This window comes from Manis javanica, chromosome 1 (genome assembly GCF_040802235.1).
Source record: "Manis javanica isolate MJ-LG chromosome 1, MJ_LKY, whole genome shotgun sequence".
Lineage (NCBI taxonomy): Eukaryota > Metazoa > Chordata > Mammalia > Pholidota > Manidae > Manis > Manis javanica.
In genome coordinates this window covers 124,616,881-124,644,499 of record NC_133156.1, presented here as the reverse complement: position 1 = coordinate 124,644,499, position 27,619 = coordinate 124,616,881, and the positions used below count along the sequence as shown (strand labels likewise).

At 42.0% G+C, this 27,619-nt stretch overlaps 1 protein-coding gene across 2 annotated transcripts in view; it reads right to left on the bottom strand.

The window, feature by feature from the left end:
* ADAMTS12 (ADAM metallopeptidase with thrombospondin type 1 motif 12) overlaps nt 1–27,619 on the bottom strand; it is a 357,338-nt gene that overhangs the window by 28,707 nt on the left and 301,012 nt on the right. For both annotated transcript variants that reach the window (XM_073237370.1, XM_037001907.2), the window contains exons 18-21: nt 23,445–23,655; nt 12,517–13,632; nt 6,571–6,723; nt 430–606 (exon numbers count right to left, since the gene is read on the bottom strand). In XM_073237370.1, coding sequence (XP_073093471.1) covers nt 430–606; nt 6,571–6,723; nt 12,517–13,632; nt 23,445–23,655 — 1,657 coding nt within the window. The remainder of the gene's footprint in view (nt 1–429; nt 607–6,570; nt 6,724–12,516; nt 13,633–23,444; nt 23,656–27,619) is intronic.

The window sequence follows — 27,619 nt, the reverse complement described above, 5'->3', positions numbered from 1 at the left end:
ACTCTAACACTTTTTATTCATACAAACAATTATTTGGGCATTTAACTGAGAAGTGGAACTCTTAAAATATACCGTGTGTGGAAAGGATCTGACCATTACCCCAGCCTGACAGCAGAAGCCTAGGAGACACATGTGATGTTCTGTCCTAAGTGGCTCTCATCAATGTGGTCATGCACACTTCCTCAGCAGGGACCCCAATTTCCCAAGACGTCCACTGGGACACTAGGTTGTGACAAAGCATTGACGTGAAACCATACAACATGGTTTTCAAGTTGTTGACTTATTCAGCCTTTCACTCAGTAATGGGCAACCAACAGAGGCCAGTCATTGGCATGATACACGTGTGGTCTTCCCTGACTTCTAGACTCACATGGTGACACAGAGAGCCACGTTTGTGCGGTTGTGTGCTGGTGTGTCTAGGGGTCGTACCTGGCTCCAGGGCTCCGCCCGCCACTCCCCACAGGGCTCCACATTACAGCTCATGCTCAGTGGAGGAGGAATGCCAGCCAGGAACTGGCAGTGAAACGGCCTCAGGCTCTGGTGGTCCCGGCTGTCCACACACTGAATCTCCCGGATCTGGAAGCCCCCGCTGCAGTTTCTGGAGCACTGTATGGAAAGCAAGAGGAAAAGGGATCCCTGAGTCCTGGCATCAGGCCTTCAGTCCCCTGACTGGGGAGCTCACACAGCACTGTGAGCTCCAGGCACAAAGAGGGGGTAGGTCTTGCTCAAGTGAACTGTTTTCCCTGAGTGCCACTCTGGCAGCTCCTGGAGATGGGCTCCGGGGGTCAGAAAGCACAGGCGTGGAAGCGTGAGGTCTGGGTGGGAGGTCCAGTTCTGTCCCTTGCTCGTCCGGAGTCCTGGGGCAAGAGACAGAAACGTGCTGAGCCTCGGGGTTGTCCTGTAAGTGGGGTTGAACCATGTCTCCGGAGCAGCTACGAGGAGCCCAGAGCTTGGGGTGTGGGTGCCTGCTGGCGCAGTCTGTCTCAGGGCCACCTCCCCATGATGGCTGTAACCATTCAGGGGAACAGTTCTGCCCACCAGGGGACCACTCTGCCAAGCCACACCCACCTCTCCTTCAGAATCGTGCAGAAACCCCTTTTCTCCTCCGTGACACTGAAAGCAAGGTAGGTTACTCCTTCTCAAGTGAAGGGCCTGCATGAGGGAAATGAACTAACTGCTGAGTGGTTCGGCTCATGGGAGCTGAGCGTTTTCTCAGCACATGCCTATCACATGCCCTCCACAGCTCTTACCGAGGCCCTGCTCACTCCCCATCTTCCAACATTCCCACAGCCACACTAGTGGCCCAGGCCTCTGCCATGTCTCCGTAAAGGGTGGGCCTCACATGCAGGCTGCTGACTTCCTTAAATCACGATACAACACTGGGTCCTGGGGCCCCTAAAACCAGTTTACACCACCTCTTCTGGGGGACTACTACTTTTGTTTACTCTCTGACCTCTTGGATTTTGGAAGCTACTCCATCTTCCACCTAGTTAGATTTTACTTGAGCTTCCAAGACTTGGCCTCCAGTCTGTTTAGAATGCTGTGCTTGCCAAGTCCCTTCAGCTTACCTTGCCTCTGCATTCTAGTCTCTGAGGCAAGTCCTGGCTTGGCCTGGCCTGTTTCATCACACTACCCAAGTAGGTGGGAAGGAGGCAGACCCCTGTGTTCCTCAGCCTCCCCTGACCCCAGTTCTCCATAGGTCAACAACACATCTCTGTGGTCCTTATGGCCTGAATGCTCCTCTCTCCACCCATCCACTCCCTGCTGCTGCTGTTCCTCTGGGTTTCAGCCTAAATGTCACCTCCTCTGGGAGGCCTTCTCGAATGCCTTATCCAAAGGTCTCTTAAGATTTCTCTCAGCTCCTTCTCTGCTTCCATCATAGGAACTTAAAATGTGGAACAATTTTTATTTACTCTATCCACCCTTTTTCTTGGACTGTCCCTGCCATGAAGTTGGAACCCTTTCTGTCCTGGTCACCATTGTGTCCCCAGCACCTAAGGACAGGCACAGCATAGATGGTCCATACAGACTTGTTGAATAAGTATATGAATTCTGAGAAATAGGCAACTTAGGGGGCTCCCAGTGGGCTAAGGAGATCTGTGGTTGCTGTGGGGATGGAGAACAGCTTCCTTAACCTGCCCAATCCTTTCATTAATAATCTCCGTAGCTGTTTTGGTTGAGGAAATGCACCGCAAAGGAAGGGTGCCCACTGCTGTAAGGCTTTCATGTAGCCCCCCTCTATGTGGTAAATGGTTTTGCTCTTTTTGGCTATGGTTCAATGGTCATAATTGTAGCACTGTGGATGGTGAAAGAAAATTCCTCAAAACTTTTCAGTAGAGGTATATCCCCAAATACTGTTCCTTGTTCTTCTGCCATCTGGTAAACTGCAGAAAATCATCTGACTTCTAACCTTGGGCTAAATAGAAAGATGTGGGCCCATGTGACAAGGGGGCAGTGTGATTCTCAAATGCTTCCAGAAATCAGATGTGTTTATCTTCTTAGAAATAAGCAACATTTGCAAGACATTCCCCCAAAAACAAATTAAAGGCTTCATTTCCCTACCATGCAGTGAGTACACAGAGGAAAAAGTAACTGCCAATTTAAAAGCAGCCGCAGAACCAAAGAGAAAGCGTGATAATAATTTCTATACAAAGCAGCCCTTTATCTGACAAATCAGATTTCTAAGAAACAGCACATGGTTAAAACAAGATGGCAATTTATTAGGACAAGGGAACTTTATAAGACATAAGTGTAAAAGAAAAAAAAAGACATACGTGTAATATGTGTTTTTTTCTTATTTTCCATTTGTTGTATAATCTGCTATTCCTAAATTTAATTTTCAAATTAGCATTAGCTTTTTGTTAAAGAGTGGGTTCACATTCAATGAAAAATGAAGATTACACACATATATATAAGTAAATAATAAGGGAAGATACTAAATCTATGACTTCTCTATTTTATTTTCAAAAGGGCCTCTGAACTCAGTTAGCAAGAGGGAAGTGGCAGGGTATTAAATTACTTTTAATGCTGTTTTGCCTTTGTGTGTTGAATGCCAATTATTATTTTCACTTTCTTATTGCCTTATAGAAGGGTCATTTGTATTCATGTTTTCCTAACCTGGAGCCTAAGGACCAGACTGAGGACAGCAGCCAGACCTATGAGAATAGAAAGACTGGCCAATGCCTTGTTGTGAGCCAATAGGCCTAGTAGGTTTCCAGTTGCTGCTCAGTTCATTTTAACTGATGTGGTCTGCAAACCAGACTAAGTTAGAATGGAAAATACCCTTAGCTTATAGGAGCTACTGGCTGGGATCAAATGAAATCACAGCCCTGTGTTGTTTTTGACACAGTTTTCATGTTGGACTGCTACAGAGGGTTCAGGTGAGTATAGTGAAATTAAAGGATTGGGAGGTCAGCAGACTGAATTCCCATATGACTCTGACACCAACGGGCTACATGACCACTTAATCACTTTACCCCTCTAAGCTTCTGTTTCTCCATTGGTATTAAAAGGAGGATAAACTAGATGATGAAGCTATCTCAACATCATAGGGTCATGTAAATTTTATGGGATTGCTGGATTTGTATTCTTTTTTGTTTCTCAAACACTTTCTTGGTCTCCAAGTTGCACACCCAATATTAAACCAGGATACAGAATTCTTTTCTACTCCTTTCCTTACACTAAGCAGATTCTTAGGATTCTTAAGATCAAATGATTCCTTCCAAAAATTCTAAGTTGAACAACACCAAAATTTATCCTCCCATCTACTTCCCCAACCCACCCCCACTTCCCTTCCTTCCACTTATTGGTCGTTTACTATGTTCCATGCTCTATATCTCAATCTAGGGGGGGAGAGTCACAAAAATGAGTAGAAGCAGTAAAGAAGATATGTCATAAGTTGTTTCTGATGTAGTGAGGGCACAAAAGAGGAGGTGGTCAGTTATATCTGAAGAGGTCAAGAAGGTTTGAATAAAGGAGCCAAAGCTTGAGCTGAATCATTTAAGATGAGGAGATGGTCACTTGGCTGGCAGAATAGGGTGGCTGCCATTCAAGGTGGAGAGAATGGCATATGGATCTGCACAGTGAGGTAAACAACAAGGGTTGTTTAGAAACAGCAACTGGATCAGAATGGTAGAGCAGAGGGTCGGGGCAGACAAAGAGAGATGGTCAGGGGCCACCATGGAAGGCCTTGTGGTTTGGACATCAGTCCTCAACTAAAATGTTCTTGGGATCATGCTTTCTGTAGTCCCAAAGGCTTCTATTTATTGTCATTCCCTATTTCTTTTTAGGGATCTCTTAATCTGAAGCCTTTGGGGGTGTCAAAAGAGAGTGGTAGTTTACACACATAACAAATTATATTAAGAGTGAAATAAATGCAATAATTTTTAGTGTGTTACCTACCCTCTTGCTACTCAATTTTTGCTTTCTAGGAGAAGTTCCCCTATAACATGCAATTAAATCTTTTAACTTTTGCATACTGGGCTTTAATATACTTTCCTGGGAACATTTATCTATGAAAGCTAAGAACTTCCAGTATTTAGCAAGATAATGCTCTTTCCCTATTTACTTCATTTGTAAAAATTCAAAAAAAAATGTAGCGCTGCCCAAGACAATTTATAAAATCCCATAAATACATAGGTAAGAAGTATAATAAGACAGAAAGACTAGCAATATATGTAACTATATTAGCGAACATATGAAACCCAATGCCATAAAGAAAGGCTGCTGCTTCCTCTTATTTTCCAGCAAAGCTACAGATAATAAAATCAGCTGCTGCTAAAATAAGTTGCAACACTGCCTAAGGTGGGAAGGCAGAGCATTCCAGGAAAAAATGTAAACATATTTCTGACTCATTTCAGAAATAATCAAGATCTATTAGACTTAGTGATGAAAAGGTCAGTGTTCATTTTAAGAAAGATAATAGCTATCCAATCACCATTTTATAAAGCTTCAGAAGGTACGGGCAAAACCAGTCAGGAAATGAGTGGCGCTCCGGGTGACACATAGCTTTGGTGTCAAATCCAGTTAAGGGTTTTTCAAGTTCATCTTTGTCACTGCATTTCTTCCATCACAAGAATTACTTTTTTTCTTATACAAAGTTCTGAAATGGGCATGTGCCTTACAACTTTGTATGTATTTACTGTATAGCTTTTCCTTTCTTTCTGAAAAGCTGTAATTAAACTGGCAAGCATCCGCAGTTGATGGTTACTTTGATAGTAGCTGTTTGATGTTATTGATTTGAATGCTGTAGGCTTTCATTTGCTCAGTGGGAGTTACAAAGAAGGTCCTGTACTGGATGAAAATGAAATCATTTATCTAAAGCTTGTGCACATTGGTGGGCCTGGGGTGGTATTTGACAAGTGACAGGGTCCAAGGCAGGTCAAGTCCTCCAAAGGTCATGGACACTTTGAGCACCTTACCTGCTTAGCCCTGGGGAGTGGACACCTGCTTGAGCCAGTCACTCTTTTGACAGGACTTACTCCACTGCCACCTGTCAACATCTTCTACCATTTGCAAAGTTGTTTCACGAACATTCTCTTTTGATCCTTGTAACAACTCTATGAGGTAAGTAGAGGCAACATTATCCACTTCATTTCTCAGAGGTTTTAAAACTGAAGCACCTAAGAGGTTAGAAGAATGGACCAGTGCCATATGCCAGTCAGTGACAAATGAGGCTGCCAACCCAGACATGTCTGACCCCAAGCCCCGCACTGCTTCTCACATCCAATTCTGCAGAACTCCATTCTTCCCAGTATGCCTCTGGGACAAACCTGGGGACCTCGAATTGAATTTGTTTCAGATAGATTAATGCATGAAGAGGAAGAAAGCCATCGTGAAAAACATATGTGAGAAAACATCCACAGCAGTTGTTTCAGGCATCAGCAAGGAGACTCGTGGCGCTCGAGATAGAAGCCAGGGAAAAACTGCAATTCACGCAGAAATCACAGAGGTGAGAATTCCTGGTGAGTCCACCTGGAGGCCTCAGGTGTGCTACCTGTGGGTTCAGGTGAGGCTGCAGCATACCCTGTAGTCCCACAAAAAACTAAAGTGACTCTTCAATTCAGAACTTTAAAGAACTACCAGTACTGGGGCCACTGCCCTAGGCAAATTAGTCTGGATCTGGGCTGGAGATCAGCGAGATAATGCAGAAGGTTCAAGGTAGTATTAGAATTCTTTTCTCTGAGAAAATATCTGTGAGAAGGCAAACCATCAACTTGGCAGAATCTAAATATTTATTTAAAGACAACTAGGGTCTACTTTCCTACTCTGGATTTTGGAGGCTGCCTCTGAGTGAGCTTAAAAGTCCTGATTGAATATTCAACCTAGCAAGTCCCTCAGATCTTTCCTAGTGCATGATTTGGACTTCAGACATCCACACCAACTGGTTGATATGTGGTAGGCAAAAAGGAGTTTCATTTAATTATCAAAACTTAAGATCAAATAGCAGCTGTATAATCTAGATCTTTGCTTATGTAAGATTTTCATAAGATACAGTTTTAAGATTTTGCTTCTGTATTATACCCCCACCCACTGTCCCCCACCAGAACACTGCTGAGCCTGACAAATTACCTTGCTCCAGTTTCCCACTTTCCAGCCGGCACATGGACGGAGGTGGCATCTCTTTGCAGGGTCAGGCCTTGGAATGGCAGCACAGTCCGAATCCATCTGGGTGCTGCACTCCACACTTCGCCAGTAGGCCCCCAGCCCACACGTGGTAGAGCACTGCGGCCGGGCAGGAGAGAGAGAAGAAAGAGGCTGAGGGCCACTCTCTTAGACACGCTCATGACACCTGCAGCCAGGGGCTCTCAGTCTCGGCTGCTCACTAAAATTGCCAGCAGAACTTTTAAGAACTATCAGTTCTTAGGGCCTCTGCCCTAGACAAATTAGTCTGAATCTCTGCAGGCAGGGGCTAGGCATCAGTATTAAAAAAAAAAAAAAGTATTCCCAGGTGATTCTAATAAATAGGCAGGCTTGAGAATCCCAGATTTACGTGTGGGAGGAAAACACAATGCAAATCAAAATTTGCTTCCTTTTAAAAATTATCCTGGCATGAATGCCTTGGAGGCTGCAAACTGCAGCATTTCAGACCAGTGCTGTGCAGAGTGGACATCAGGTCCATGCATCTAACTCTTCCCTCACATCCATGCAACAGTGATGACAATGTCCATGGTTCTTCTCTGGGGCAAACCTGAGGTGTAGCCTAGTGTTGTTAGAGTGTACATAAACTGAGGCTCGGAGAACCGGCTCACCAAAGCAGGAAGACCAAGGTTTTCTGCCTCCCAAATTCGGTATGCTAACTGTTAAAGCAGTGCCTCTTAAACTTCAGCATCTGTCTGAATCACCTGGGCATCTTGCTAAATGCAGATTCTGAGTCAGTAAATGTGGGACAGAGCTGGATATTCTGCATTTCTTATCAGCTCCCAGGTGATCTGATGGTTTTGGTCCTCAGACCATGCTTAGAGTTAGGAAAGATGTTACAACATGATGCTTTTCACCCTTTGACCCACTGGTGATGAATACATACATCTATCACTTTTTGCCATATGTACAGCCCAATCCTCACATAATGTTTTCATTTGTGATTAAATATCTCAGGTTTAGCATGTGATCACCTTAAAAACTACACACACTTCCCCTTATCCTCCACCCCTGGCCCATAATGTCTTCCTTTCCATGTGCTTAATTCTTTCACACAGTTGGTTTTCCTTGCATCCCTTCCCCATCCATCCTCAGATGAAGGGGGTGTTTCTGGATATATACAACACATATAAAGGGTATAAGTTCTGAGCTAATAAAAAAGGGTGGAAGTTCTGTCTATGACACAACTTTTTGAAAGTTTCTTTTGATGAGTTATAAATTCCTTGTATATTCCTTGCTGCATTTTCACCCTCCATATAATTTCAAGTTTCACTTTGTGCAAGTTCTCATGTTGCAGCACATATGTAATATAACAGAGCTCCTAGGTGGTTACATCTGCTACAGAAACATAGAAAGGAAAGAGGAGAAAATAGCCTAGGTCATTATTTTTCCCATTTGACTCATTCATGGAGGTAATTTCTCCTTAAGTTATTTAGGATCTAGTCTGTATCTTTCCTAAGTTCCCAGCACTTTGTCCTTGTACAAAAACCTGTATATATGTAGTAGGGATAATAGCTGCTGAAGCACACTGGCCACTGTCATACATGAAGCACTAGTGGCCCTGATGTTTCACACCCATGCTCTTTGCAGTGGGACTTGGTAACTCCTTTCATCAACGGTGGAAAGTATTTCCCCAGCTCTTGAATCAGGACTGTTCCTGTGACTTTCCCTGGCCAGCAGAACACCATGGATGGTGGTGTGCTGGCTCTAAAGAGGGCTTGCTTGTTTCAGCTCCCTTGGACTCCTGTCTCTGCCAGAGTAACCCTGGGCTGGGGGAGGAGAGATCATGTGAAATGGAGCTGGGTGGTCCAGTGAGGCCAACTCAGACAAGACAGCTCTCAGCTGACCCTCCAGCACATGCACAACAAGCCAAGCTGAGGCCTGCTAAGCTGGGCCCAGATCAGCAGAACCTCCCAGCTGATCCATAGACTCATGAATAAAACTAAATGTTTACTGAGGTTTTGTGATTTTTTGCTATACAGCATTATTGGGGTAATAGACAACTGATACAACTGAATAACAGGTATCTTTCCTACATTTTCTCTAGGGTTCTGGCACTCAGAACGTTACAGTTCTGCTGTTGGTTAATTATGTAATCTTCTGCTGTTTTCTAACTTCCCCAGCCTGCAAAACTGGTGACAGATAACACTAGGCCCTCCTTCATTGGGTTGTTTGAGGACCACAGAGATAATTCATACACACGGTCTGTGCGGTTCAAATGTTACCTATTAAACACAACCCACTTGTAAGGTTAGCATTAGGAGTCCCACTTTCCAGATAGGTGGGGCCCAGAGAGTTTAGAAGCCATGCTCAAGGTCACGCAGATAGTGTGCTATTAATTTCATATTATAACACAAAGAAAAAACGTGACATTTGCCTAAACCCAGGAGTGAGACCAAGTTCCCAGGCTAGTGATGACACTGATAAAGCTCAAGGGATGTCTATAGTTCTTTGTATCATATTTATGTTGCAAATAAATGCATGCTGTCTGGGGTTCTGAATCTGGTCCTGCTAGTTTCAGCTGTCATAAGCAGAAATTTGTTTAATTCCTTTGTGATAGTTTCTACGTAGGCAGCAGGCAACAATCCAAAGGATGCTGACAGGAGGAAGCCCTGCGATGCAGTAAAAGTAAAATGGGTTTCCATCAACCATCACTTCTATTAGCTTCAAATTGGGAATTGGGGATCAGAGAGGAGGACCCCGAGGAGGCTGAGGGACAACTGCACTTTGTCCTGGAAATCTTCTCATTTCAGCCAGTGACCCCCTGGTAAATGATTTGCCAGGTCAAGGAGCAGCTTTCGGGGTGTTAAGAACTGAAACTGATATGGAGGGCAGCATCTGAATCACGTGGGAACTGCTGTGAAAGGCTGTGCAAAATCATGCTATCACTTTCATTTACACTGCACAGTCTACACCAACCTGACCAACCCAGGGGTTGGATGAGAGGTGATTTCTATCAAAATGAGAGCCACACCCAGGCACACGTATAGCATCTGAGATTCTTGCTTTGTAAACAGACACCAGAGCAAACACCTAGGTCCTATGTGCCTGACACACTTCTGAGTACATGACACACCGCTATCCCTTTTCTCTCACGGCGAATCTCACGAATCAAGTGCTGCCCTGCCGTCCCCTTACAGGCGAGGAGCCAGGGCAGGCGCAGGGCCTACAGGCAGCAGGGAGCCAGGGCAGGGGTAGGGCTTACAGGCAGCAAGGAGCCAGGGCTCAAACCCGGGAGGCTGGCTTCAGGTTTCATGTCTACGTCTAGGGTTGACTTGGTTTTTATATCGATTCTTTACTTTCTGAATCACAATGAATTAGAGAAACATGTTAGATATAATGGGGGACACAAACAGCCTTAAACACAGGACACAGAGTGAAAGGACACAGTGAGAGAAATTTCAGTTTGATCAAATGCTCAGGAACTTTAGACATTAGTCCCAGTCCTGAAGTTCAGGAAAGGATTTATGGAAGCTGCAGCTCCAACTAGATACTGAAGAACACGTAGGATTTAACAGGGTAGAGGGCAATGGGGAAGAAAGTCCAGGCAGAGCAAACAGCATAAACAAACGCACTGGGCTCGGAGGGGAAGGGGTTGAGAGGACGCTGAGCAGGTTAGATTCGTTGAAGCTTAAACTGGATAATGAAAAGTAAGAGGCAATACGGTGTGAAAGCTGGATCATGTAAAGTTGTAAAGGCCATTGATGTTAGAGTAGATTTTATCTGATCTGATATATAATAAAGAGATGTTAAAGATTTGCAAGCGGGAGTTTAGAATGATTAGAAAATTCCTTTTAGAAGATAGTTCTGGAATCTTACATCTCTGGTGATGATGTGTGGAAAGCCTGTCTGGGAGCACATAAGCCAGCAAGGAGGCAGGGCACGGGTCCTGGACAAGAGCAGTGACTGAGGACCCTTCGTTCTTGCCTACTGGGGCACACTGGTATTTTGGACTGGACAATTCTTCCTTATAAGGGACTTCCCCGGTTGCCACAGCACCTTCATCATCTTTGATTCAGACATTGAATACTGGAAGCAAACCACACCTCCCATCATTGTAACAAACGAAAACATCCCCACTCTTTTTCAAATGCCTCCTACCATTAGATTGTTTCCTGATTAGCAAAGCAATGAATTGGAGGCTATGAAGTCTAACTGCCTGGATTCAAACCCCTGCCCCATCACTCATCAGTGTGTGTGATTCTGATTAGCTACTAAACCTCTGTTTCTCTTTTCCTCATCTCTGAACGTGGAAACTATTACCAATATCCTTGGGCTGAGGTGAGGATTGACAGAATACATGTTAATTAGCATAAAATCATGCTATAAAGCATGGAACACCCTTTATAAATGTTCACTGTTAACATCCTCCTCATCACTAAGAGCTCTTTATAACTGATTAGGGAAGAAAAATGACTAATATGTCAGGGATGATGAGACCCATTCCTCTCATTCTTTCAACAGACTGGGTTACTCTAAGCATGAAGATCTTTTCTCCTTCAGAGCCTGAATTCTGTACTTGCAAACAGAAACAATAAGATGCTATTCAGCTGACTGATGACTCACTTTAGAAATCCAACATAAATCAATGTGAAACAGCCCAAATGCAAACAAAAACTTTGTTAAGTTTGAATTTAGCTATTTATTGCCAGTATAAGTGATGAGTGATGTTGATTAATTTATCCAAAGGAATTTTATATATTTAAATTGTCAATTGGTGCTGAAATTTGCTAGAGAGACAGCAAATAAGAGTGGGAAGATTTAGAAGGTTTGTCCTCCAATTGACCAAGTGTGTCCTTAGGTAAGTCACTTACCTGCTAAAAATTTTACTTTCTCTATTTGTAAACTGCTATAAATGAGACCCTAGTTGGCTACCCAGGCTGTCAAAAAATAGGGGATTACGTATGAAAGTGGTTTGGAAATTAACATGCTTTATAAATTAAGTGTATTGTTATTTTTTATTAGCTGCTAATACTTCACTTCTCTTTAGCTAGGGAGATGATTCATAACTTGTCACCAAAATGCTGAATGATTTGAACAGGTGATTATTTTGCCACCAAGTCCTTTTTGAGTTATCAGATTATTCTAACAAGTTCATATAGTCTGCATTTGAATTTCAAATGGGTGAGAAATAATTTGGTGCTTCAAAGGATGTAATTCGTTCTAGAAATGGAAACACAAATACGCAGCCAAATTTCTGAAGCCTGAAAAGAGGGGGAACCAACATTTTGTCGTCATGTTTATTTTCTTCTTCCTCTATATTCTAATTCTTTTCATGAGAATTCTTTTTGTATACAAGTACTCAGACCAACCAAAAAGAAAAGAAATCACTAATAGAGTGAGCTATAGAATTCTTTCGGAGAATTCAGTATTAGATTTACTTTCCAGCTGTGATTACTTGACAGGTTTAAACTAGAGTCTCAACATTAGCTTTGAGGATAAAATGCAAACCCGGGCTTTTTCAGTTGCCCTTCATCACAGAACCACAGCAGTTCACAGCTGAAGGCCTGTCAGAGATGACCTGCATGAGCTCTAGCCTTCTGTGGATAAAAAGCAGTCCCAGAAAGAGGGTCTGACTTCTCCACTGGCACACAGCTGGCTGACCCGGCCCCCTAGCCCTCCTAACTTAGTTCAGGCTTCTTTTCACTACATCTCACTACTTTTGTTCTCCTGCATGGAAAAACTTATTTTCTTTCCATTTTTGGAGTTAGGGTGGAAAAGAGAGAGATGAAGGCATATTAGAGACCTGATTGCTTCACTTTTTTTTCCACAACAGACTATATTTATACAAGTCCATTTTGAAATGCATATAAGAATGCAACCCCCCTGCTATTTTCCATACAGAATCAGGAATGGGGTAAGAAATGGAACTCCTACCTCACTCCAGTTTCCAACAATCCAGTACGCTGGACTGTGGCCTGTCGAGAGCTGCTTGTAACTGGAGGCATTCAGCAAAAACCCCTCAGCAATCAGACTCGTTGCATCTTCCTCGGTCAGGACTTGTCCGGAACTTTGTGTCAGATTGATGGGGCTTGGAAGTTCTGGCGGGTTACGGTTTCCTGACTTTTCTGAGGGTGTGGGCCAGTGGCCTCCTCCCGGAGGGAGTGGAGCAGTAGCTGGCTTCTCAGTGACCATCCCCCCAGCTCTGGGTGTATCGTTTTTGAGAGCAGCAGTGGGACTTTGGCTGGGTGGCAGTCCTTCTGCCATTGTGCTGAAGGTTGGCCACGAGGATGCCCCCCTGAGATAGGGTGTTAGTGGAGGGTCAAGTGGTATTGCTGCATTTCTTTCCATTGAAGCATCATTTCCAGGCACTCTGATCTTGGTCCATGTTATAGAGTTGTTTTCCTGCTGCTCACCGTCTTCCCCTGAACCACTGTGAATTTCCATTTCGGGCTCTTTGGTCAAGTGATTGGAAAAAGGGGTCACCTGCCAAGTCACAGGGTTGCTGGAAGATGACAAATCAAAAGCACTCGTTGTTGTGGCTAAAAGGTCCTCCTCTGAGGTAGGACCCGTGTCTGAACTGGAAACAGTTGCTCCATTTGGCTGGATACTCAGAGACCAGGAAGTGAGGATGGGCTGGGAAGTGCTTCCGGTGGAAATGACATTGTGGGGATCCAGTTCAGTCTGGACTGAACCGTTCTGCCCCTGTTTCCCATCCAAGTCTCCCTCTCTGGCAGCCGTGGGAGGCCCGGGGCTGCTGACTGCCAGAGCAGTTGTGCTCAGAGACGCGGGCACTGTGGGTGTGGTCAGCGCTCTGGGACTGGATGTAGTTGGAGCGATAGGCTTTGAAGGGTTTTTCTTGGATGTTGGTGGTGTTTTCCCATTGGAAATTGTGCCTTTGTTGGGCTTCAGAACTCTCCTGCTAGATGGGCATTGCTGGAGGCCACACAGAGCTCGGCTGTTGGGCTTCTGTGTCACATCGCAAGGTTCATCGTGATTCTTGGCACACGTGACACTGCGCATCCGCACGCCACCACCACAGGAAACAGAACACTGGGAAAGAGAGACGGCTGTCAGTCTGGTGGGGAAGTGCACCGGTTCTCACGCTCACGTTTACAGCAATTAGGACACGCCCAATGGGAACAGAACTAATACTGTTTTCTTTATATTTGTTTTCTGTGCTCCTTTTGATTTCTATGGAACTATGTATCTCCTGGAAACCAGCTGGAGCTCAGGACCAACCATCCAGCCTTCACAAACTGAAAATACAAACTACAACTTAGTAAAACTGAAGTCTCCCTGGGCTTTGAATATTGGATAGTGGATCCCCAAAGAGTGCAGTGACTTAAACAAGTCCCCTGATCTTTTTTAGAGACCGTAATATTGTCTTCCCTAGGGTTGTGATGCTATTAACTTAACATAAAATGTTTACATATTCTCTGGAATCTGTTAAGGTAGTTATAATGAACCTTTCTCTTTATATTTAGAACACTTCCTGTTATGACTCACATAGTCTCACCCAGGCCCATAAGCTCATTTTCACTTGCGTGGGTCAGATAGAATCAGATTAAAAGCTAGACAGTCATCATACTCACACAGGTACATAGATCCAGGACCTCTTCTGAAATTTAAAGGTGGAGCTAACCAAGGATGGGGAGATACCTCTCCCAAAGAGTTAGGCGAGCCCCATAGCTTAGTGCCAATATACATGTGGTGGCTGTGGCAGGTCCCCCCTCCCCAAGTTTGCTCCACCCTCTATGGAGCATGCCAAAGCTCGGCAGCTAGACTGCCTTTTGGGGAATCCCTAACAGCACAGGCCTTCCTCAGGATTCATGGTAAAGTATATTTCATCAGTCTCAGCAGCTGCAAACCCCATGTAGTTCCTTTATAGTGCTACTTTTCTAGATGTTTTGAAAAACCCATACTTTTACCATGCTCAGGAAAGCTCCACTTTTAACTTTCCTTTCCAAAGACATCTGAAGTCACTCACTAAAGAATTGGCATTTGAACATGGACCGATGAGGGGACTTCCCTGGCTGTGTCATATTTGTTTGTCTTATATCCCTGACCTGAAAGCAGGTTTTTTGAGGACAGGGACTGTAACATAATGTTCAGTGGATTTCCAAGAGTTTCACAGCTGTTACTGTGTGTGATACTCATGACAACACTGTGAGATGTACAAGGCAGGATTTATTAGCCCATCTTCCAAAGAGAGGAGACTGAGGCTCAGGACTTGCTTGAAAGGCTGCAAGTCAGCAGCAGAGTAAGAATTAGATTTATTTCCCACCCCACCCTGAGCCTAGTGCAACACAATGGACAAGAGCCATCCACTGTGAGTTCAGTTACTGACTTGACCAAACTCTTGGTTTCTGAAAAGTTGCCCAACGGCCTGAACTGATTCTTATTCACAATTGAATTCCAGGATAGTTCTTGGGACACAGTGCTTTATTGACTGTTTTAACCTGGACACAAATCAAGAATGGGAAAATCTTCTTTGAGCTTAGGCAATTTTTTTTTTTTTAGTTTAAGCTTCTTGCCTTCTCAAGTCCTATTTTCAATTTCCTCTGTGTAGGAAATAATACTGATGTAGAAAACTCCCCCTTTCTTTTGTTCCAATCAAGCATAATCACTCTCTGATGTATGATAGTTGTGTGAAATCAGCTCCTTTGAAAAGCAGGAGACGCTGTGAGTCCAGGAACATGTGCAGCAGATCTGGGTCAACCAACGGAACTGTGAATTCAAGATGCCAAGAGATGATTGAAAAGCGCTACTATAGACTGAGTGAGTTTGCTCTGATACAACAATACCAGTCTTTGGTGGGAACAGTGCTTCATGGACTAAGAAATGCACACTCATTTTCAATCCAATGGAAACTACCAGCAAAAGGTCTCAGCCCATCAGTGAGGAAATGGACTTTTCTGGAACCTTCCATGACTCACTTCACTTTAAAGCCTGGAAGGGACAGGCTGGAGGTATTTTCCCCCACTGGTTCAGCACAGTATTTCTGCCGTTCCTGTGTATGAAAATACTTTATATGCTCTGTCTATTTAGTCACCTGAATTGCTCTCTACTCGTTACATTCTAATTGGAACCCTTTGAGATTTCAAATCTCCACTGTGTAAAAATGTGTCAGTTCAACCAAATACTCCCTTGATGTATGTCTCAACACAACCCACTTTGGCTGCTTCAGGCAGACTGGGTTTCAAGAGCTGATTCATAAACAAGAACCCTTCTAATGCCAACTGTTCTCAATCAGCAGGTGCACCTCCCTTTGGCTTCTTCTTTCCAAGAAATGTCCACGTAGACAGCTACAGAGTAGGAAACTCTGAGTTTTCTTTCTCTTTATTCCTTTTGTTTGTTTGACTTGAAATATTTGTAATGTCCATATAGAAGTTAGACTTTACTGTATAATTTCACAATAATTAAAAAAATTCAAAAATATGTAGATATGTTATGTGCCCTCCAACCCCATACTGAACTATGAAGGAAAAGAGCTACAAAACCTGTAAAAAATAGCATAAATGCCCCATCTACCATTATTACTCCATGCCTGATATAGCAACAAAGCCTCAGCTTCCTCATCTAGAAATTGAAAGAAATTAATACCCCCTTTCAAGGCTGTTGTAAAAGACAATAGCTTTAACACAATGCACAATATATACAAGATTATGGGTAATTGGAAACTATTATCATCACTGCTATAATAATGATGCTGATATTAAAAATTACAAAGGGCTTGGTGGGGAGTCTGATTTCTACTACTTTGTAGAGCACAAAATGACCTGTCTTATAGGAAGCTATGAGGTAAGCAGCTGTCTGGGTGAAGTTTAGAGGATACTGTGGAGACCCACATATCTCACTGGTTTATTGTTAGATTTTTTTTAGATTCAGATTTCCTAGGGTTAGCAGATGGATACATACATTTTCAGAATTTATAAATTACAAGTATTAAATCATTCTATTAACTGGGTGAATTTGCTGAACCTAAAAGGATAAAGCAGGAGTAAATAATAGCTACCTAGCTGGTTGTTTAGTTAAAATACACTAGATTTTGATCTTTTAAAAGTGAAGGTTATTCTAGAATAGAAATTTTACAGTGCCAGCCTACAGGCTAAATTTGTCCCACTGACATGTATTTTCTGGCCTGCTCAATCTTAAAACAAACAAGCAAACAAGCAAAATACAAAAACTGAATTACTGGTCAACATTCAAAAATCAGATTTCATATTAAAATTCCATGGCTTTATTTCTCTTGAAAAAGCGGATAATATACGACTATTGGTTCCATTCCCAAATGGCAACTCAAAACTTCCTTAATGGAGACCTGGGTCTGGGAGGTGTCCAGCACACCTACCTTTCATCCCCATCAGCCTCCCTTACACAGGAGACACAGAATCTTCCGAATAATGGCGGATGCCTTCCTAGAACTGGGGGCATACTGTGGCCAGTGGGACACTGACAACTACCTACTGAGTATACGGGGCCTAACAATGAAGTTGCTTTGCTCACAGTCATGTCAGAACAAGTACCACTGTTTTGTATTCAGCCCTACATTTCTTCCAGTATGTGTTCCAACCATGTTTATCTCCTTAGGAGCTGTCAAGTCCTTCAGATGAGATAAATGCAGGACACAATGCCACACTTAGAACTCATCTCAACTGCAGTTTCAGAATTCTTAAAACCAATTTCTGCTATGATTATTTTATGCCCTTACCTTATAATTTTTAACTCTGTACCAGGTGAGAAGCTTGTCAATCTGTTAATGTCTTCCCTGGGAGTTATTTTGCCCTCACTTGCCATCACTCCAACAGCAAGGCCTCTGGGGGAGAGCCCGGATGAGAAAGGTCTGCTGCTAAATTAGTCAACTCCACCCACCCAAGGTGCCCTGTGGGGAGCGGGACTCACACCTGGCCAGAGAAAGTTTATTCAGAAACACAGCTGGGGCTTATCAGATTGGGCTCAAAGGTTGAGCAGAGAACTAGCTAAAGCTTTGGGCATACAAACATTTAATGCACAGTATCTGGAATTTGTAAACAAATGACTGGATCTTACATTTAAACCAGTTTTGAAAGCAAGCTAAAACACAGGTATCTGTTATGGGCTGAATTGTGTCCCTCCAAAATGACATACTGGAGTCCTAACCTGCCCATCCCTTACACCTGTCCCTCAGAATACGGCCTTATTCAGGGATGGGATTTTACAGAGAGTCAAGTTCAAATGAGGTCACTAGGGTGGGTCCAAATCCGATATGACCACTGTCTTTTCAGGTAGTGAATTTTGGATAGAGAGACACACACACCCGGACATGCTACATGAAGATGGAAGCACAGATCAGGGTGATATGTCTCTAGGCCAAGGAACACCTGGGATTGCCAGCAGACCAGCAGCTGCTAGCAGAGGCATGGACGGATTCTCCCTTACATCCTGTATCAGGAACAAACCCTGCCGACAGCTGATTTTGGACTTCTATCTTCCAGAGCTGTGAGACAATATATTTCTATTGTTTAAGCCACCCAGTTTGTAGTACAGCAGCCTGAAGGAACTAACACAGTATCCTAGATAATTTAGAAAAGAATCAGACATGCTGGAGAGAATCAACATGGCCCCCAACTAGTTCTCTGTTAGTAGTTGTTTCAGACAGGGGTGTCTGTGTATGTTCTACAGGAAATCTGGCAAGGCACAGGCTGCTGAGCCTGAGAGGAACTGAGATGGTGGCCCTTTTGGACATTCCATGCCGAAAGAGAAGGCGGTCAAGGTTAAAGGAGAAAGGGTCAGGTGTCCAGCCCCACAGGAGTGCTTTGGTCTTTAACTGAAACTGGGGAATACCAAGGATAAGCAACTCAGAACTGTCTCCTAGCCTCCCTTCTTGGTCTGTCTTTGGTTTGCAGAAAATCCTGGGGAGTCTTCACAGGAGAGTCTGTCTTGCTTCTCATGAGGCATTAGATGCACCACTGGCTCTCACTCGATGCAGAGCCTTCTGTCAGAAAGCCAAGAGAGCTTGTCTATGAAAACTTGCATGTAGTCTCCCTGGTCCCTTGGGCACATCCAATCCTGTACAAATGGCTTTGCATTTAACAGATTCTCAGGAACTTGCTTAATTGATTGTTGTGTTCATTTGTTTGCATGCTTTTGTCAGGGACAGAAAGGGCAGATTAAAGAGCTTCATAGGCTCTGGGGTGTCTGCTTTTGGAGGTTCCACCTCACATGTCATCAAATATATTTAAAAAAATAGTACTGTTCACCATGTAACTTATTCACTATGTAAGAATTTGTTCTCCATGTAAGAACTTGTTCATTATGCTTCAGAAGATTGGAGACTGACGAGAATTAGGCTTGGGGTGGATTAATGATTGTGCATTGAGCATTGAGTCCCCTATACAGAATTTTATTGTTGTTAACAACCATTTGATCAATAAATAGGAGAGATGCCCTCACAAAAAAAAAAAAGTACACACTTTCAATTGTAAAATAAATAAGTAACCAGGATGTAATGTATAGCATAAGGAATATAGTCAAAATACTGTAACAACTTGGTATGGTGATAGCTGGTACCTAGAATTATCATGTATATAAATGTTGAATCACTGTGTTGTACACCTGAAACTAATGTAATACTGTGTGTCAACTACCCTTCAATAAAAAAGAATTATCTAAAAAAAAAAAATCTCTAGTCTCAAGTGAAATGTCATCTTTTTCTGTAAAACCCATTTGAAAGGCTTTTTATTCTTTTGCTTTTGAAAGTATTTGGTCATCTCATTTAATTTATGAGTGGCTGTGATTTCTCAGCAATCATTATGCATAATCTGGAATTCTAGCCAAGTAAGAAAATTTCATCTACAAATCGTTTCCAAACAGAATACATTTTTATGAACACTGAGCTGTCCCATTGGCACCTTTTGCAGATGTTCAAGATGCAGTATGGGAGAGTGTTTAGAGTAAAAGCTCTGCTCCCTGCATTCAAATCCTGGCTTCATCACTTGGAGGCTGTGTGACCTTGCACAAGTTTTTAAACATCTCTAAGCCTCAGTTTATTCACCTGTAAAATGGGGCTAATAAGGCCATTGTGATGTTCTGTCTTAATACCTATAAAGGTACTTAATATACATACTAAATGCCCAATAAGTATTTGTTATTAACAGGTATTTAAACATTGATTTCTGATTTTGGACAGTCCTTTTGTTTTTATGGAACAACACATTAGCTTTTTATTCAGGCCTCAAACACTTCTGAAGGCCCTTAAAAAGCATGCAGGTCCTAAGCCCTGTGTGTACAGTGCTCCGTGCATCACGTGGCCCTCAGCTTGGGGTGGGAGTTAGATGAAAATGCAGGGGGGCCACAGATCAATTCTGCCAGGATGTATGGGTGCCATTTTTTGGAAAAGCCTTTCAAAACCAGAGTAACATGGAAAATAGACCTTGTCTCCTTGCCTGATAGTGAAGTTACCATTCAGTAACTTTAGTACACTTCAGTAACTTTTATAATAAAATTACCATTTAGTAAAGATTACTGTTTGCCAGGCACTATGTAAAAGGCTTATATGAATTACTTTACAGCCTTAAAATAATGCTGTCTTTCTAAATGAGAAAAGGCTTAACATTAATACTTAAACAGATAGGTTTAAATCTAGTGAAAGACCATATGTGAGGGCTTGCCAGGGTTGGAAAACCTAGAAAAAATAACTACCCTTATATCAATCTATTAGTCTAATTGCCAAGAGAAACAGGGGAACTGATGAGTTAATATCACCCTCATGGAGTTATTTTAAATGTTACATGAGAAAAACTATACGTGTGGAAAACACTTAGCAAATGATGGATGACATTATTGTTATCACCATCTATTCACTTTACTAGTAAATGATTATATGTAGAGAGCTTGCTGTGTACCAGGTTTTGTTCTAGTAAGACCTTTAGTAATATTAGCTCATTTAATTCTTATAACTTCCCTTGAGTCTAAGTACTACTGGTATCCCCATTTTATGGATGGAGAAAACAAGCCACAGAAAACTGAAAGTAACCAAAAAGAGGTAAATTGGTATATCTAATAAGTGGCAGAACAAGGGTTTGAACCTGGGGATCCATGCCCCAAAGACCATGTTGCCTCTCACAAGGCATGTCACAGAAGTGGTGTAAAAGTGAGAGCCACAGGAACTTTTAATAATACTTTTTTGGTTTACAATAGAGTCCTCCTTCCTTACTCTCCAAACCCAGAAAGTAGGTTAAGCAAAACCAGGGTAAGATTCCTGTTGAAACTTGAGATGGGGGTAGGAGTCAGGTATTCAGAGAGTGAGTTGAGCAGGGAGTGCACTGGTTATAGGGGGCAGAAAAGCCCTCCTGGGGTAGCCTCTGGTTCTCATTAGGTCCCCGTGCAGCCCTCTGCTGGGTCAGGATGAGTGTGCCAGTCTGGCATACCTGAGCCACTGTCTTTCATTGTTCGGGTGGGCAGAGGTGTCTTACAGGAAAGGGCAGCTCATGGATTTGCCTTTTCTCCTTCTTCCCTCCTCGATCAGCCCAGGGAGGACCATTCTACATGAGTCTAGGAGCCCTGCAGTTCTTGATTATTTTGGTTCAGTCACCTTATGGCTTCAGACTCATCCAGGGTGACCCAAACAGCCCCATGCAGACCAAGTGACAAGGTATTGCTGGAACACCCCCTGCATCAATTAATGTCGATCTCAAGACAAAATTCAGACCATAAATACAAAGTATAGCAAGAACTGCTCTATCATCTTCCTTAAGAAAGCATCTGGGCATACTTAGAGTGACAAGGACATTTCTTCACATTCCAATAAAGCTCATTAGAGGGTTAATGTGCACAGACATTAGCAAGACAGCAGAGGGAGGAAAGGAGACCCATTTGATGAATACTCTGATGCTGTTTTAACTAAAGTCAACTCTCCTGACAACATCACCTGAATAAAGACAGCCGCTTAGCCTTTCTGCTGAGCTCCACCTATGGAAACTGGAAACTGGATTCTGGGTCAGCTGTCAACACACTAAGCAATGCCTGGATGTAGAACACAAACACGTGCCAACTTCTTGGTTCCTTGTTCTCCAGTTAAGGCACATCATTCTGCTCCTCATAAACATGAATACAATAAGAACAACTCCTCAGCTAAATACGCAATTGCCATCCTTTTAAAAAGAAGAAGATTCTGGCAATTAGTAAATTCTACAAGACAAGAATTATTAACTGCTTCAGATGCAGCCAAAATATTTTTGGTAAATACATTTAATGGAATAGTCACAGTACCCCATTCAGCCTTATTTTGGCAACACTGTAATTTACAGCAATGTAGGCTGGCAGTGGACTAACAGGTCAGGCTACAGGCTACCCCTGTCCCCTTCCAGGAATAGCAGGGGAATATTCTGCCCTGTTGCAGATACGTGGACATGTATCACTGCATATGTCAGTACTTGATTAGGTATGTTTTCTTCACATGTATATTTCTGTCTTTATTTGGACCTCTCTTCCTCATTTGACAGGGTGTTCTTAAAAGGATCATACTTGCCGTTTAAAAACAAAAAAATTCATCTGGATGCCCAAGAGAGTATTCTGCACAGAATTACAAGCTAAATAAACCTAAACTGTGACTATGAGCTAATGTAATAGTTTTGGAAATGAGGTTATCAAAATGGCTAAATCAAATGAGTATTTTCTGCTTTCAAATAGTTATCTTTAGAGATGGTACCTTTGCTTATACAAATTTTTGAATTCTTTATATAATACTTTCAGAGTATGCTTATATGCTATAAAAAACTATCTCATTTTTTTGTAATCAGACATCACTTTTTAAACACAAAAGTGTTATCCAAATTGATCACATTGCTCCTTTATCTATCAGACTTAATACTAGCTGAGTTTCTGTGGCATTCTCCTGAATCAAATATTTTCCATTTCTCTGAAGGTGAACCCTAAGAGAAGCTCCTTAGACATTCTGGTCAGTGGTGGCATTATGATGGAGAGCACGTGGCTTCCCATAGAAGCTCATAAGCAGGCAGTATCCATTTATAAACTCTGGCCTGTGTGGCTTAAAAAAAAATCATTCACTTTCTAGTTGTCCTTTATGTCACTGGTTGAAATGTGTTAGGGAAGCTGAGTGAGGTCCCTGGAGATGCCAGGACCCCTGGATGAAAAACACCCTCTCTTCCTCCAGTCAAACCCAGGAGCAAAAGGCTTGACAGTACCAGGTTCCATGGCGACCAAAGGAAAATTGAAGCCTGAGAGTTTTTCATGACCTTCTAGCTCCCTAATTTCTAATTATACTCAGAGAATTAGACCAGATTAATTTGGGGAAAATACAACACATATTTGGCTAATAATAGCAGACATGTAAACTGTGGCCAGATCTGGTCTTGACACATGCTGAATAGCTGGATGGTTTGAGGGGCTTCGTCAAGTGTCAAGTATGCCTGTCATTCCACCATTAGGGTGATGTGCCTTGGGTTTTTGTTAACTACAGTAGTTCCAGTGAAACATAACTATGGGCAAATGCTGAACAAACTGACTCTTGAGGTGGGTGGGGGAGCCCTGATTTGCTACCAATGATTTAACAACAGGTCAGAAAAAATCCTAGTTATGTATTAATTAGGTATTGTGAATCTGTGTGAGTGGGATCCAGATCAAATACCTCCCTGGCAGGCATATGACCATTTGGACGTGTTAGAGAAAGATCCTATAAGAATGGAAAACAAGCAAGACAGGATACTAGGCAGTGTGAAATGCAGGCAACAGACTAGAGCTGATAGACTCTGGCCATTGCGCAGCTTGCTCCAGGGTCACTTTGGGTTGGTTAATGAGGAGAAATGGGTGGGGGGGCCGATGAAGCATGAATATGCCAGTTTCCTTTTAACCCCTGAGCTCACCTCACTCCAGTTGCCTACTGTCCAGTCCGATGGACACAAGATGTCTCTGTTGCAGGAAATGAGGGTTTTGGGCTTCAGCAGGTGCTGGCAGTCTCTAGCTGGGAGAGCCTGCTCATCCGAGTCTGTGGTCTGGATGCATAGCACCGTTCGTTTCTTCTCTCCACGGGGACCACATGTCGCTGAACATGCTTCCCATTCCCCTGCCCACCACCTGCAGACACGCATGGAAATATGAGAGAAGATCACCAGAAGAGGGACACACACACACATTCAATTCAACTCCAGGAAGGAGAAACCAGGCACCGAAGCACAGATGTCTGCAGACAGGACCATTGTTGGCTTGTTAATCACAGCTCCAGAGCCTGGCAGAGAACTTGATGTAAATAAGTAAATAAGTAGAAAAGTACAACATCAAACAAGGATGTTTTGAGTGAAGAAAAAATACCCTCTTTTCAGTCAAGAAAACAGCAGTTTAGTTTTCTGTTGTTGCACTTCAAGCAAGTTCAGCCTTACTTACCTCATCTGTTAAATGGGTCTAACAATACTGACTTGATATGAATGCTGTGGATTAAGCAAAATACCAATTTATGTATAAAGCATGGTAGACAGCCTAAATACATAATAAGAACTCAACCATTTGTACATCAGCATTAGAAATTTTTTTCTGGATCTGTCTTCCCAGGCAAGGGAAACAAAAGCAAAAATAAAGAAGTGGGACTACATCAAACTAAAAAGCTTCTGCTCAACAAAGGACACCATCAATAAGACAAAAGGCAGTCTACTGTATGGGAGACGATATCTGCAAGTGATTTATCCAAAAGACGTTAACATCCAAAATATATAAAGAATACATACAACTCAACACCAACTCCCTCCCACTTCCAAATAATCTGATTAAAAAATGAACAAAGAGACATTTTGCCAAAGAAAACATACAGATGGCCAACAAACACATGAAAACATACTCAACATCCCTAATCAATAGGGAAATACAAAGCAAAAACACAATGTCACTTCACACCAGTCAGGATGGCTAATTAAAAAAAGTGTTGGAAAGGATGTGGAGAACGCTCATATGCTATTGGTGGACATGGAAATTCCAACTGTGGAAAGTGGTATGGACGTTTCTCAAAACACTGAAAATAGAAATAGTATATGACTCAGCGATTTCACTTCTGGGAATTCACCTGAAGAAAACAAATACACTAATTAGAAAAGATATATATACTCCCATGTTTATTGCCACACCATTTACAATAGCCAAGATATGGAAGCAACCTGATGCCCAGCAGAAGACATTAGATGAATTATCTAATAGATGACTGGATAGAGAACATGTGGTACATACATAATGGAATGTTACTCAGCCTTAAAAAAAGAAAGAATGAAACCTTGCCATTTGTAAAACATGAATGGACCTAAAGGGTATTATGCAAAGTGAATTGTGTCAGACAGAGAAAGGGAAATACAATGTGATTTCACTTTATGTGGAATTTAAAAAACACCCCCAAAACAACCAACAAACAAAATAGAAAAAGACTCATAAGGCAGAGAACAGACTGGTGGTTGTCATAGGGAAGGGGCATGGGGGGATGGATGAAATAGGGCAAGGGGAAAAAGGTAAAACTTCTAAATATAAAATAAGTAAGTCACAAGGATTAAAGTACAGTGTAGGGAATATAATCAATAATGTTGTAACAACATATGGTGACAAATGGTAACTACACTTATGGTGGTGAGCATTTAGTATGCACGTAACCGTCAAATCACTTCTGCTGTATACCTGAAATCCATATAATGTTATATATCAACTATATTTCAGCAACAAAAAAAGAATCAACCATTTGTTATAATTTATTGTTATTTTCACTGTTGCTATTGAGTAAAAAAATCGAATTAGAGTCTAGGCCTCCTAGCTCTTAATTGAATGTTTTTGTATTCCAATATAAAGCAGATACTTAAATATTTACTCATTTTTCAATTATTTAGGGTGTGATCAATCATGAGCATGGCCTTCATTCCCCCTGCCTCCTTCAGTTTATCTATTAATATTTTCACTGGACCCTTTGATAAAAAAGGAATAGAAAAAGAAGAAACTTAAGATAATTTTTTACGTATCAGTTTTTCTTGATAAATTGAGAAGTTGAAACTCTTGGCTAAATTAACAATCTGGATTCTCTGTGGAAAAATGAGTTATGTATTCTCTTTTTCTACTCCATTACCATGGAAGATTTATTCAAGATTCTAGGATGAGGGCTCAGTGGTTACACAGCAATAGCTTTTGAAAGTGGCAGGAAGCCCTCATGGGAGTCCTTTCTTATCTTCTCCAACATTGCGTAAATCTTCCCCAACACAAACAGCAGAATAAGTGCCTTGACCCCGTGTCCATTGTTGGAAAGTCCAGCCTTCTTCATCGCTCCACACACCAATAAAGTGGAATTATTTCTGTATTTCATGGGAAAACAGTACAACATGTAAAGTCATTCATTCTTGAATTTAAGCAAGACTACCGACCTTGAGATAGTGTTGAATTTGAAGAAGAGAAAACTTTATATTATGATTTATATTTGCTAAACATTGGATTTATTTGGATAGAACTTCTTTGGATTCTCACACTTTTAATCTCAGGTTAAAAATATTAGAAGAAAGCTACTCTCAATTCTATTATATTCTTCAGTTAGTAAGTAATTAAGATTATTTATTCTTTAGTGTTTACTATCTGGCTGTCTTGTGTGGATAAAGAGCTAATAAGGAAACATGCGATGTGGCATAAAATGAATGCCCGTTGTATTAATCTAATTACTTTATCCAAACTTTGACATTTCCAAGGAGGTTACACTATTAAATAATATGTCACCCTGGAAGGGCCTTAATCTGAGTGGCTGAAAGTGTAAATTTATGTAATTACTTGCAACAGGGCTCTCAGCTGCATTACCACAAAGTGCTAATGGACCCCCTTGTTTTTTCATTCTGGAATTTCCCCTGGAGACATTTTGCACATATTTGTCATTAGTTTACAAGGAAAACTGTCTTCTTTCTGTCCCTGAAAAGGTCTTACAGGCTCAGGGCACAGAAGCCATTGCTAAGATATTTCCTGCTGTCTACCTCATTCTTCTTGGTGTCTGCCATAATCCTCCCTCCTCCAGCAGATATATAATAGAATACTGTTTTTGCCTATATAGGAGATTTCATATTTATCGGAGACTTATAACAGAAGATTGTTAAAATGCTCTGAGTAATTGGTGAGAATGGCAATGTAACATGCCAAGAAGACCCATTAATTCACCCCCACAAGACAACCTCTCTGGTTTAATCAGCACAGAATCAACAACTACCTAATCTGATTTTTTCTGTTTTTGCCATTGATTTTATTCTTCCCAGAATGCTGATGATACCTAATACTCCTAACACACAACTGGAGAATTGATCATGCACTGTCCTGTATTGTTCTTTATGCCCTGTACTTTGGTCAATCTTATCAACCAGTTGCAGTGTAAAAGTAATTACTGTTTTCTTTATAATCTTTTCCCAAATAGCATTTACATTCCAATTCCAATATAACCACCATTATTACAATATACATGCCATTGTTTCCTTGCCCTTTATACACAGTGTCTCTATGTTGGTACCACCTCATTCTCTCTAGCTTTCTTGTCTTCCCACACACCATGCTCACTCCTCTCTCCACTGCCATAGACATTTTCCAGTCTTAATGACCCCATTTCTTTCCTTTAGATCAGGGTTCTCAATCCATTGAGATTCCCACAGTCCCTTCCTCAGGGACATTTGGGGATGTTTGAAGACATTTCTGGCTGTCACAAAAGGGGTTGGGATGTACTACTAGCATCTCGTCAGTAGAGGACAAGGATGTGGCTAAATATTCTACAACAGACAGGACACCCTCACAACAAAGAATTATCCAGCCCAAAGTGGCTATAGCACCAAGGTTGAAAACCTTGATTTAAATCATGAGCCATTCTTTTTGCATTAAAACCTATATGCAGCTGCCAGGGTGTACGAATTGCTATTGGAAGTTTATTGAACATTTGGGTGTGTTGGGCACCATTACGACTGTAGCCTAGCAGAGCCCTGCTTTGCTATGAACCAAAGTTCAGAGAGAAGTCAATAGAGAGTAGAAGCTCAAATGACCTCTTTCTGGAATTGCACACAGTTTA